The sequence below is a fragment of the Panulirus ornatus genome, chromosome 27, assembly GCF_036320965.1.
Source record: "Panulirus ornatus isolate Po-2019 chromosome 27, ASM3632096v1, whole genome shotgun sequence".
In the NCBI taxonomy this organism is placed as follows: domain Eukaryota; kingdom Metazoa; phylum Arthropoda; class Malacostraca; order Decapoda; family Palinuridae; genus Panulirus; species Panulirus ornatus.
Window position 1 is genome coordinate 2,780,228 of NC_092250.1, and position 13,952 is coordinate 2,794,179.

At 37.8% G+C, this 13,952-nt stretch overlaps 2 protein-coding genes across 15 annotated transcripts in view; one reads left to right on the top strand and one right to left on the bottom strand.

Moving 5' to 3' along the window:
- Positions 1-13,952, top strand: part of LOC139757534 (uncharacterized) — a 199,707-nt gene that overhangs the window by 152,156 nt on the left and 33,599 nt on the right. Inside the window, exon 9 of one of the 11 annotated variants that reach the window (XR_011714655.1) lies at positions 11,724-11,833. The exons of the other annotated variants lie outside the window; for them this stretch is intronic. The gene's annotated coding sequence lies outside the window, so the exon portion shown is untranslated. Of the gene's footprint in view, positions 1-11,723; positions 11,834-13,952 lie in introns of those variants that run through there. 11 annotated transcript variants of the gene reach the window in all.
- Positions 1,839-13,952, bottom strand: part of Elys (AT hook containing transcription factor 1 homolog) — a 66,610-nt gene continuing 54,496 nt past the window's right edge. For all 4 annotated transcript variants that reach the window (XM_071678090.1, XM_071678088.1, XM_071678089.1 and 1 more), the window contains 6 exons: positions 11,700-11,936; positions 9,671-9,841; positions 9,088-9,279; positions 6,453-6,821; positions 6,244-6,316; positions 1,839-4,435 (listed from right to left, as the gene is read on the bottom strand). In XM_071678090.1, the coding sequence (XP_071534191.1) occupies positions 4,336-4,435; positions 6,244-6,316; positions 6,453-6,821; positions 9,088-9,279; positions 9,671-9,841; positions 11,700-11,936 (1,142 nt within the window). In that variant the 3' untranslated portion in view covers positions 1,839-4,335. The remainder of the gene's footprint in view (positions 4,436-6,243; positions 6,317-6,452; positions 6,822-9,087; positions 9,280-9,670; positions 9,842-11,699; positions 11,937-13,952) is intronic.

The following is a 13,952-nucleotide window of genomic DNA, read 5'->3' on the forward strand; positions in this document are numbered from 1 at the left end:
CCATTTTTGCTCCGAGGTGACGTTCTCTCATACACATTCTTCATCGCTTCCCGAACCTTCGCCCCCTCCCCAACCCTGGGACTCGCTTCTGCTTCCATGGTTCCAATCTATGCTGAGTCCACTCCCAGATATCTAAAACACTTCACTTCCTCCAATTTTTCTCCATTCAAACTTGCATCCCAGTTAAACCTGTCCCTCAACCCTACTGAACTTTATAACCTTGCTTTTATTCACATTTACTCCCAACTTTCTCCTTTGACACACTTTTCCAAACTCAGTCACCATCTTCTGCAGTTTCTCACTTGAATCAACCTCTAGAGCTTTCTCATCGGCAAACAACAACTGACTCACTTCCCAGGCCCTCTCATCCCCAACAGACTGCATACTCGCCCCTCTCTCCAAATTTCTTGCATTTACCTCCATAACCACCCTATCATAAACAAATTAAACACCCATGGGGACATCACACACCCCAGCCACAAACTGACATTCTCTGGGAACCAACCACTCTCCTCTCTTCCTACTCATACACATGCCTTACGTCCTTGGTAAAAACTTTTCACTGCCTCAAGCAAATTACCTCCCACACCATATACTCTCAAGACCTTCCACAAAGCATCTCTATCAACCCTGTCATATGCCGTCTCCAGATCCATAAATGTTTCATACAAATCCATCTGTTTTTCTAAGTATTTCTCGCACATATTCTTCAAAGCAAACATCCTCTTCCACACATGTAACACTTAACTCACACCATTCTTCATAACTGTGGTGAGCACAATGCTACCCCTGCCTTTTGGTAAAATGATAGCAGCCGTAGATATTAGTAATAGGAACATGTAGGCAGAAATATTATGTAGTTGGAAGGAGCATTAGATAAGTAATCAGTAAGAACATTACATAGGAGCCTCAGCAAACACTGCACAACAGCATGGCCTGCCAAGGGTGAGGCATTAAAAGAGAAGTAGCATTGGAGTTCACTATTTATAAAGAGAATATTGCTGTGACCACCCCTGTGAGGGAGTTCCAACTGGAACAGATACAGATAGTAGTCAGCACCTTGGCTGATCACTTGATGTTTCACATACCATTCATTTACACACCTCCATTGCCACTGCACCAAATTCCAGAAACTGCATCATAGCTGCCTTCTTGCTATTTTTTTTTTTTTTTTTTGGAGGGGGGGGGGGGATAAATTCGGGTATATACCTGTGGTTTCAGTGCATTATGACATGACAGCTAGAGACTGAGTGTGAGTGAATGGGGCCTTTGTTGTCTTTTCCTAGCACTACCTCGCACACATGAGGGGTTGTTGTTCTATGTGTGGCGGGGGTGGCGATGGGAATAAATAAAGGCAGACAGTATGAATTATTTATCCCTGGGGATAGGGGAGAAAGAATACTTCCCACGTATTCCCTGCGTGTCGTAGAAGGCGACTAAAAGGGGAGGGAGCGGGTGGCTGGAAATCCTCCCCTCTCGTTTTTTTTTTTAATTTTCCAAAAGAAGAACAGAGAAGGGGGTCAGGTGAGGATATTCCCTCTAAGGCCCAGTCCTCTGTTCTTAACGCTACCTCGCTAATGCGGGAAATGGCGAATAGTATGAAAGAAAAGAAAGAAGTATGAATTATGTACATGTGTACATTGAGATGTATAGGTATGTATATACATGTGTATGTGGGTGGGTTGGGCCATTCTTTCATCTGTTTCCTTGTGCTGCCTCGCTAACGCGGAAGACAGCGACAAAGCAAAATAAATAAATAAATAAATGATGCCGATAAAGAATGTATTTACACTTTCTACAAGAGCAAGAAGTTTCCTATGACAAGCTGAAATGAAAACTTGTGTAAAAGAGAGTGTCTTTATTATTGAGAAAGTGTTACCCTAACAAAATACAATAAAAATTATTTTCCACTGTGGATACTAGTAATCCAGAGTATAAAAAATAAAACATGGCACCCATTAATTCTTAAGTTCTTTTTGTAAGAAATCTTACTTCAGCAACAGCACATGAAATTTCATCACTTAGTATACAATATGTACAGTTGCAGATAAAGTGGATTTATGTTGGTAAAGTCGTAGATGAATATATTTACAAGTCACTTTTTCAACATAATTGGTACAGTAAACTCTTACATCATGGGTGCTTGTTGTAGGGCTGGATTAAGGCATAGGGAAGGTAGGCCATGGCATCGAACCCAACCCCTTTGGATACTGAATGAAGCCTTTACCAATCTCTTAGTTTTCATATGGTTAAGTTCTATTTAGCTGACAATAATATGCTTACTTTTATGTAATAAAAACACTTTACAGGACTCCTGTTTATCTTGATATCTTTTGGTCTTCCATAAAACAAATTGGCCTTGGGTCCCACAAATTCTTAAACCAGCCTTTAATGTTACTAAAATATTTATCATTCTTCCATTATTTCTATATATAGATGATCATAGTGTAGTAAATTACTGATTTTTCACTATACTTAAAACAGTCAGTATTTACAGCCATACATATACTGCTGAGCCTGAACATAACATTGAACTTCTTTAATGAAGACTTCACTTTCCTGTATATATATTAAGCACTGTAATTAATTATTTATAGTGTACATAGTTATATTGAGAAACTTTAATTTATGCAAAGGTGTAAGGTAATACTCCCACCCTTTAAACCTGATCCCTGTTCCCTCAAGGAACTACTGTCAAGAAGGAAGGCAGTGCTCATATATGACCCCACATTAGTCACAATACTTCTAAAATGTGATAATAATCACACTGCCATCATGAGTACTTACATACTGAAGTAGACATACTAGTGAATATAACAATGAAAATTCACCTAAGGACACAAATGTAACACTGAGAACCCTGTAACCTTGTATAAATAAATTTCTCATGAATGATTGCTCCTTAGGTATTCAAATGCTGTTATTACCGATCTGAACTCAACACTAAAGAAGTCAAATTCTTGATTCAGGATATTCCTTCACAGCCAGTGAAATAAAATTGCAATACTGTACATCATTTACAATCATACTATAACAGATGACTTATTTGCCACATCAGCCTTTCCCAAAGTAACTAGTTAAAAGACTAAAATGCCTATCCTCAATATATAAAAAACAAAGTGAACTTGGGCTTTTTATATATCAATTACCCTAGTTCACTTTGCTACAAAATATATATTCATGCTTTAATTGTACATTTATGTACAGACATCTTTGTCATTGGTCTAGGTCTTAATCTCAACAATTAAAGCATGACAAATTGAACCAATATTCCTTTAAGGAAATCAAGTGAATTACCCCAAACACCATCCTGCATCAGGGTATATAACTTATAATGGTAAAACAAAAAGGATCCTATACCTTTATCACAGCCTTGTTAGGTTCAACTTCGGTAAAAAGCTGGAAACAGCATATTCAAAATAAATAAATTACAAACATGTATAGAGCATTACATACATAATCAATATATAATTACATTCACAAAGAATGTCACGTCCCATGAAGGTATTACAAACAGTACAAGAGCACTTCACAGTTCAGTTCATCATGGCCAATATACATGAAGTACTTCACATTAAGGGCATTTTCTAATTTGAGTTACCATATACAACCACCAAAAAGGCTCCAAAATAGACCACTCAATGAGATCAACACTAACTTTTCGAAGATTGAATCCAAAATTAAATGTTCTTAAGTTTTGATGTACCCTTTTCAAAAAATTTTTAAGAGCTTTAACCTTACTGAAAGTGAATACTGTGAACCTAATGGTACAAACAATATCAAATCAGATTCTAGCTTCACTATTACTTATCACTGACTGCAATATATTTAAAATGCTGACATAATTCTTATACAAAGTTCTTAACATAAGCATTTCTATGAAACTTGACATTACAACTTCCTGCCCATTATCAATCATCTTTAGCATGTCAGTATTTTTATGAAAGGATATTATAACTTCCTGCGCATTATCGATCATCATTAACTCTATTCTCAAATCCTTTCACATGTACCTAACTATACATTTCACAACTACACCTTGTTAATCCATTATTTATTCATACGTGGCATTACTAATATTCCAAATACTCTTTTGAGTAAGGGAACTGTATCAATTTATAGTTTGAGAGTAGTCGTATCTGTAAGTACAAGTATTTCTCCTGACTATTCATACCGATCTATCTCTGCTAACTGCATAACCTATTTGGTACACTGAGTGTACAGCAGAAAAAAAAAAAAAAAAAGCAAGTATGCATTTCAAATTCTCAATGTGCACTCTGTGCCACTTGTATAGTTCAATACAACAAGGTAGCAGTGTAAGGCGAATCCTGCTGTTTATTTATGCCTTCTGTGTGTCGACTTTTTTCCTGTCTCGCTCTCTGCTTCTGATTCACTCGAACTTGTCTTAGCTTCTTCCTCAACCTTGGCGTGGTGCCTAAAGAAAAACATCAACATTAGTATTTTTTCGATGTAGTATTTTTTCTATGTCAAGGCCTCCACTTGCAGACAACTCCTCATTACTCAAGGCCAGGCCTTCAATAAATGCCAGTGAGAAAAAAAAAGTGTTTCATGAAATACTACTTTTGTCCAGGATAGAATGTTCATTGGAAGAAAAATAAGAAGAATGGAAGATGTTGCTAGGAAAATTAATTAAAACATCCTTGTCAACATTCACAGCTAAAGGGGAAATTTTTGCTATGAGCCAGGTTAAGTACCAAATTACACCTACTTTCTAACTCATTGACTGTGACTACTATTCTCGATATGTAGTACATTCCCAGTTTCTTTTTAAAAAGTTTTTGTTTTGCCATCTGAAAGCTTTTTTTTTTTTTTTTTTTGAGGGGGGGGGGGATTACTAACAGGCTATGTGTGTGATGAGCTCATCAATAAATATTCCAAACTGTAGCAATATATACCCTCTAATGGCAAGGTTTATACACATTATGAAAGCATTTTAATTTCCAATAATATACTTTCTGCTATATGTACACATTTTTATATATAACAGAAACTCTATATACATAGGAGGGTGCATGATTCAAGATGAAGGTGGGCCTGCAAAAGGGCTGTGTTATGTCACCTTGGTTGTTAAATTGTTTATGGATGAGGTGGTGAGGGTGGCAACTGCAAGGGTCTTAGTGAGATGAGAAGGTATGCAGTCTATATAGGGAGAAGAGAGAGGCCTAAGAAGGGTCAGTTGTCGGCTGGTGGCAGATATGAGTTAGAAACACGGAAGTTGGTGTCTGAGTTTGGGACTTTGTGAAAGGGGGAAGTTGAGAGTAAAGCAAGGCTATTGGGATTAGCAGTGCAGTGCATTGACAGTTTAGCTGGTGCATGGGTTTGAATGGAGAAAACTTGAGAGGAAGTGAGTAAAGTGTTTTAGATACCAGGGAGTGGACACAGCATTGAATGGGCCAATGGAAGCAAAGGTGAATCATTCGTTGGGTGAGGTGGCAAAGGTTCTGGAAGCATTGCGGAATGTTATCTTGGATGGTAAAAACAGAAATGTTTGAAGGTACAGTAGTCCCCACAATGTTTTATGGATGCGAAGCACAGGTTATAAATCAGTTTACATTGGAAATTAAATGTTTGCAAACAACAAGTAGTGTGAGGTGGTTTGACTGAGTAAAAATTTGGTACCTGAGAGGTACATGGTCAAGACCTGAAGAGGCTGTGCTATAATGGTTTTGACATATGGAAAGAATAAGTCAGAGGTGGAGAGGAAGACCAAAATAGAGATGGAAGGATGGGGAGACAAAGGTTTTGAGTGCTCAGGACCTGAACATGCAGGAAGGTGAAAGGTTTGCATGGAATAAAGTAAACTGGAGCAATGTGATATACAAGGGTTGATAAATATGCTATCAATGGACCAGACCATGGCACATGAAGCAGATGGGGAAAACCATGAAAATGTCTGCTGGGACAGGATGTGAAGGGGGTTATGGTTTTGGTGCACATTACATGTAACAGCTAAAGAATGGATACGAGTGAATTTTTTTTCCCCACTACCTCCCTAATGCAGGAAATATCAAACAAGTAGTTTAGTATACAAAAACTCACAACTGGATGGATAATGGTGCAAAGATGACATAACCAGCTGTAAGTAAAGGAAGACAAAGAATGTACCTAATACACAGTTTTATATGATCATACATACATTTGTAGTTTTAAAATGAAAGATATTCTAACTAGTCACTATGGATGAGGAATATGCCATTCAAATGTCTGAAAATATAAACTTGCCTCACAATCCTTCCTGCAGCCTGAGGTGGTGAAAAAAGAAACTCAACAGCTTCACTTGTAAGGTACTCAAGGGCTGGAAAAAGAAAGTTTCTTATAAGGTTTACACAAGTTGCATTTTAGAATCAAAATATTGATATCACAGCAAATGATGCTATATTTTATCAAGGATGAGGAATATAAAAGTAGAGATTTAACAGTCATCAAATTACCTCTTACTCTTCTTGAGCTGGTGACAGGTTTGGGCTTAGAAAACTCAAACTGTGGTGTAAGAGATTCCTTGCTATCTTCCTCAGCTAAATTCTCTTCTTTGTCCAATGCCCTTTCTGTTTCTGTTGCATCTAATTTCTTTTCTACATTTTCATCTTTACGTTCCTTTACCTTTTTCATTTCTAAAACCACGGATCCTCCTTCCTTCTCAATAACAATCTCATCCTCTTCTTCCTCCTCCACTTCTTTTTCTGGTGTTCTTATTTCAACTTCTTGATTTTTCTCCTCAGTCTCCATTCCAAACAATGTTGTGCTACTGGCCCTACGTTTGTATCGCTGTGTTCTCCTAGTTGTGGTCAGTACCAAATCTTCTAAACAAAAAAATGAAAAAAATCAAATTAGATCAGACTAACATCTTATGAAACACTTTCCAACATGGGTATACATACATTACCACTACACATTCATCAACTACTTTGGCCTAAAATTTTTATCATTTTAAGAGTATCTACAATGCTTGCTTATGAAGCTTGGCCCATAGCTGTTACACTGGTGCAAATCACTATACCCAAACTTAAAGTTTTGGTGTCCACTGATAAAGTTGATGCCTTCTGAGTGAGCAGTGGCAATACCACAGGAGCCTACCTTGGTAGCAGTTTAACTGTTGAGGAAGGCAGCAATGTTTTGTTGTCCCCTAGAATTTTGTTTCTTTTTCCCTTTTTGTACCTCTACCACCTACTATGGATGGAAATACTCACCTTACAATAGACAACATAGCTTCTATAGTTGCACTTTATATAACAGCAAATAAGGTTCAAACAAAGGTGGTCTGACCACTGTGAGCTAGAGATCAGTACAACGATGGGTGAAGAAATTTAATGACCGGGAAGGTCAGAAAAACTTCTCCACATACTCAGAATGTTCTTGTACTTAAGCATCGATCTGCATCCACTTGGCATTTAAAATAAAAACCTCAGATTGCTCAGTGATGTGTGAATAAGGACAGTGCAGAAGGGCATACACGAGAAACTGTGAGCATCAGGCAGCTTCCCAAGCCACTTGTAACCAATATGCACCAGAAGAAAACGATTTTTTGCAAGATATATGTACTGTGGGATACGGTTAAGTGCAGAAGTGTCTCGTAGAGTGATGAGTTTATCTTTACTGTGACAGGCAGCCTATGGCAAACAAGTGACCAGTCAATGATCCATTTGATCACAAGTACACTGCAAGCACTGTAAAGTTCTCTGCTTCACTTATGGTATGGTATGGAGACCTTGTAGTGTTGCCAAAGAATGAAACTCTTAAAAGACCTAGTTTCCCTAAGCTGGTGTGTGACCATCTTTCAGATTCACTCAAAAAGTGCAGGGCCAAAATGTTTGAGTAGGATGGGGTTCCTTGCCACACTACCAAATTAGTCACTGATTGGCTTAAGAACTGTGCAGTGGAAATTCACTTGGCTTAAGAACTGTGCAGTGGAAATTCACCAGAGTTGAATCCAATAGAAAACTTGTGGGCTCCTATGAAAATGAAATTATGTAACAAATACTTTGTCACTACCAGGCTGGAGATAGCCATTCATGAAATTTGGCAAGACTTCACTACTACCTAAGTTGTTGGTGGAAGTTCATGAAATTGGGCAAGGATGAATCCCAAATGGCTTCAGAACCTTATAGACTCAGTTCCTGGTTTTTTAAAGGAGCATATAAAGAGGAATTGGTAACCAATAACGTACTAGCTGGTGGTAATTACACAGCATAGCTTTATTTCATGTTTATCCTTAATGGTTATGCTGTAACCCCCTTGCAACAACTTCACTGACAGCCAATGTATTTAGATTTAGTACAGGAGTATGAATGATTTAAGACTATGTCTTGCTACAGGTTTGAATGAAAAGCCGTCAAAACTTAATTACATTCACAGTTCGACAATATCACCTAAAATATCTCAAGCCCTAACTAATCAACTACCTAACAACAAGTCCCTTTAGCTCTTCACATCTTCCTGTACTATCAATCATGCTGCAATATATTTTCTTCATGAATGTATCATCCACCATGTGTCCTATATGGCTTTCATCCATGCATCTTCCTAATGGTCTTTTCAGACAATGTATCTTCCTATAGTAAATTAATGCTTTTATTATTCTAATTTCAGTTTTATTTTGATAATTATTCATCTCTACTACTCTTTCAGACCCACCTGAACTTGAGAAAATAACAGAGTTGGAAGAATCACACCACTATGCAAGGTTCCTGACCTTAATTTTTTACTAAACATCAGAACTTTCAGTGCATCATCACTACATTTTACCCCCTTCCATAGCTATAGCATCTACAGCATATCTACAATCTAAAGGGTTGGGCAATTAACCTTGCCCTTTCAGTTTGCCAGCAAAGTTGGGCTGGTGATCCCAATTCCTCAAACTGATCACCACATGAAGTTTCCAGGAAAGCAGTATCTGCCACTGCTTTTGACAAGGGTGCATGGGTGAATAGAATGTGAGACATTGATTTTAATTTAAGTTTTAATATAATTTATAAGAAACCCTCAAAAATATGAATTTTGAGGGTTCGAAAGGAAAACTTAGCGAGACAGTATGGGATTAAATAACCACGGAGAAACACAAAAGCTAACCTTGGTCCTGACAGGGTTGTGTGTGAATCTTGAGAGATTGCAGACGCCGTTTGGGCAGGATAGTCCTCTTCTTCCCTCCCTGGCCTACTGACAAAAGTGATATACTACTTTTCCTTTTTTTCTTACCCTTGCCATCTACTTCAATCAAGTTCAGTGGCAGGTCTGGGCTCTCCTGAACTTCAGAATATTTTGCTGAGAGCATAATCAACAAAGCAAAAAAATTAAAGCAACATAAATAAATAAAAAAGAATATGATTTATGGATAATTCAACATTACAGACTATTAAATATATGCAGGCAATGGATAAAAATATGCATAATTCAGTTACAAAATGTTTAAAATATATGTAGCCAATAGATAAAAGCATAACTAGAATAAGCAGTGGAAAATATCAAATTACATCAATAGAACTGAAAAGACAAACAAACTATTAGAATGTGCATATGAAGACACAAACCTACAAAAATCATAAACAATACAAATAAAAATTACATAAACATTGACTACTTTCAAATGAAAAGTTCTGACTCAAATACTAATATCTGTACAACTAAAATGCATTTTACAAACCACCAAAATTACCTTCATCATCTGCATCCCTTGAAGTATCAAACCCATGCTGTAATATTGTACCTTCATCTTCATTTGCCCCTTCAATGAGCAATACAGACGAGGAACCTACATCAGACATTTTGGACCCAAGGGAATGACCCCTAAGATCTGAGCCAGGGGTCAGCAATGATGTATTTTCATCTGAAAATTGAAAAATAGATGTGCTGTAAATAAATATGAATATATGGCTTTGATACAAGAATGATGATACAGAGGGTGTTATCATGCATAAAAGGCCTTATTGGGAGGTGAAGCAATGTGGTTTCATTAGAGGTAAAGGGTGTAAGGGTCAGGTGTTTGCTTTTCGGAATATGTTTGAGTTAATTGTACATGACCATTTTTGGAATTGAAGACAGTGTACAATATGGGTGACAGATAAGTCATGGAAGATACATCCAAAACATGGGTAAATGAAAAATTCCTAAATGTAGAGTTTTGCTGGCCAAGTAAGACATATGTTAAAGTAGGAAAGGAGAAGGGTAAATAGTTCCTGATAAAGGAGGGTTTATGTCAAAAATGTCAACACGGCTGTTTAATCTGCTCATGGAATGGGGTGGTTAGGGGAGTTACTGCAAGGATCATGGAGCAAGGGGTAAGTGTGCTTGGGGTAGGGAACAGGGAAGTAAATCTGTTGCTGTCTGCATATGACATGGGGTCTAGTGTCAGACTCCTGAGAGAAACTTGGAAGAAGGTAACCGAGTTCAGGACTGCATGTTAAATGTGGACAAAAAGGTAATGTGGTGCATCATGGGGGTGAGACTGAATGGTACAAGTGTGAAGTTAAACTGGGTGAAACTGGAAGAAAAGGCACGTGTCAGGTAAAGGTGTAGACATGGCAGAAGATGGAACCACCATAGCTGAATTGAGTAAGAGTGGAAAAGGGGGGTTATAAAGCCCTGACAATCCTTACAGGCTTGCTCCTTTGTTATGATTTTAATTCTCCCATCTTTACTTAAATATTCAGCTGACTCATCATACCAAGAGCAGCCTTACAGATGTCTCTTTTGCCACAAGGAGAGCACTGATTTTTTTTTTTTTTTTTTTTACTTTGGCATTCCCACAATTACCCTTATAACAGCACTCTATCAACTTACAATCATGTGAATATGGTGACCCTGTGGGAAGATACATATTTTGTTGGATGACTTAAGTTACAACAATTTTATATGTACCCACTTGTGAGAGGCTGAAAAATATGACATGTGAAAGATGAAGAAATGTCAATGATTTTACTGAAATAAGAAGGGAGGCCAAGATAGAGGGCCACGCCCAGCAACCTGAAGCTGGTAATAGTAGGCACAGCCCAATCAAACTGCTATGTGACAATGCTGACAACAATGCCACCAACATGAAAAGGAGCAAAAGCTCAAAGACAATGTACATTCACCATTCTTGTAGTATAAGAGCGCTTCTACACATCTTTTTCTATAAGTTTCTTGCTTAATTTCACGTCATGTCTTCTAGTCGTCCTATCCTTACATCTTTAATGGAACTGTTCACTGTCTACATCAACAATCTGGTTTAAAAATTTAAAAACTGTGATAAGGTCACTCCTCATTTTCTCTCTTCCATGGTGGGCAAATTTATGGCTTGCAGCCTTTCCCAGTAACTTGCTTTCCTTAATGATACCATGTTTCTCTGCTTGGGACCTTCTGTATTAGCTCTACATTCTTTATGTGCAGACATCAAATCTGAGAAGCAAATTCTAGGTAAGGCCTTATGTGTACAATATGAGCCTCTTGGTAAATGTTTCTTTATTCATGTACTTAAAAGTTATTCTAATATTTGCCATGATACAGTTTACCTCCATTACTATTGTGAATGTGGGGCTTTGAAAACAGGGTAAGGATGATTTTTACTCCTAACCTCTCACTGACAGAATCCTAAAGCTTATTTCCTGCAAAGTAATATTCATATCGTGTGCATGGTACAGAAAATATCATTTTTTGTAAAATTCTAAAAACCTTACTTTTACATATCACATTAAAATGTAGCTCACCTGATTCAGAATGCATCTTTAAAGATTTCAAGGACTTTCGTGAAGGTTTACCAGACAGCCCTTGCAGCTGAAGTTGACTAGTTGTGGACAACTTGGAAGGTAAAGAAAGTCGATGACTCTTCCTACGTCTACTGACTTGCTCCTCAAGAGATGAATGGGGCATTGTACTACCACCTGATACCCGTCTTGATAAATGCCTCTTCCGAAGTCTGTCATCTTCTTCGCTGCTTTCTGAATCTGTCAGTTTGGAGAAATTAACAAAAGTATCAAGCCTTTGAGCTTTACTATTATCTTATCAGTAAAGAGAGACAAGGAGAGACAGGAAACACGGGCAAAACCTTTCAGATTATATTTTGGATGGTACAGGCAACTGAATCAATTAGATTTTTTTTCTTTAGAGATATCAACTTTAGCATAAAATGTTCATAAAATTCTGCATGGTAAGGGAATAAAAGAATACTAGTATGTATTCCTGTGTTTATTTTTTGGGGAAGTTGTTCCTTCACTTACCTTACTTCCTGCCCCAGGATTTCCTTCTACCCTTATGAAACAGAAAGATGGCCTTATCCACTAGTTGGGACCATAGGTCATAAAGAGTTGTAAAAGTGTATGTATCTAAGTGCAGTGTGTGCAAGGGAATTGAGTGGTAAGTGCTTGGTGTCTTCATTATGGTAGCTGCATTGAGGGCATGAAGAGTCTTGGGATATGCTGAAACTTTTTTTCAGTAATGTAGGGATGCATGATGTCCAAAGTGTAAGTAGGATAGAGTAGCTTGAGTTTGTCTGGAGAATGTGGTTTCTGGCGATTTGGAGACTGAGTTGAGAAGGCAGTTGCATAGTACTTATTTGGGTTATTTCGTGTGTGTTTTGTCAGTGTTACATTTAAGGGGGGTGGGCAAATGTGTGAGTAAAGGTTACTGAAGTGTGAGGAAGTAAGACTTTTATTCTACCTGGGGGTTGGTGGTTAGTTATACAGTAGTATAGGTAGAGGGGTCAAGGGCTGTTGCAGAGAAGTGAGTGCCGAGCATGTTGAGGTGGGACTGTATTAGGAGGATCTTTTGTTTCACTGTGAATGTATGAGGTTGATAGACAGCAAGTGATAGTCCTGTGAATGTATGAGGTTGATAGATATCCAATGATTGTTCTGAGTGCACGATATTGTGATTCAATGCTGTGTTATATTTGCTTTTGAGAGGGTGGAAGACCAAGCAGGTAGAGCACAGTTTAAAGAGGATCAGATTAATTATTTATTTCAGGCATTGAGGGATTCTTTTTCTAGTCCAAATTTGGTTGTTAGTTCTAAAGGCATTTACTTTGTGTGTTGCTTTTGTGTTAATTTTACTGGTGTGGGGAGTGAATGTCAAGTGCGTTGTAAGTGATGCCAGGAGTGATCAGTGTTTTGCTCAGTAGTAATATAAACAAATATGAGCTTACCCACAAATGAGCATTCAGTTCTGCTCTTCTTTAAATGGCACTCTTGTTAAACACTACAGAGCAATGATGGTGTTAACACTAGCTGCTATAATGACTCCCAATTCTTTCCATTATTTAACTGTAAGTACAACATTAACAAGATATTTAAACTTTAAAAGTTATGCAATAAAAAGTCTGTGGATAAACAGCATACAGAATAAAAAGGGTATGAAGCCATTGTGAGAGTCTGAAGAGATGCTTTTCTAGCAATAGCCCAAAGGTGGCACCTAAATGTAGTTCTGCATCAAGGGACTGTGATATCACCATGGATATGTAATCTGCTTAAGGACAGGGTGGTTACGGAGGTCAATGCAAGGGTCTTGAAGATATGGGTGGGGCCACAGTATTGGTTACAGAGGACAATGCAAGGGTCTTGAAGATAGGGGTGGGGCCCCAGTATCATTGGGGTAGGGGGAAATTAAATCGGTTCCTGTTTGTAGATTACAATGTTATGGGTCACACTCAAGTGAGAAATTACAGAAGGTAGTGCTTGAATTTGGAAGTGTGTGAAAAGAGGAAGTTGTGCATTAATGTGAATAAAGTTATGAGGTTTAGCTGGGAGATAGACAAGTTGGTTCGAGTGAGAATCGATAAGAGATGAATCTTACAGGAAGCTGAGAGTAAGAATTGTAGATAAGTGGGAGTGGACATGGCAGGAGATGGAAATAAGGGAGCTAAAGTAAATCATATGATGGGTGAAGGGGCAAGTCCTGGGTGAATTAACAGCAAATTAAATTTTCATAATGCTGATACTGTTCTTTACATTTTTTGGCCAAAAGTA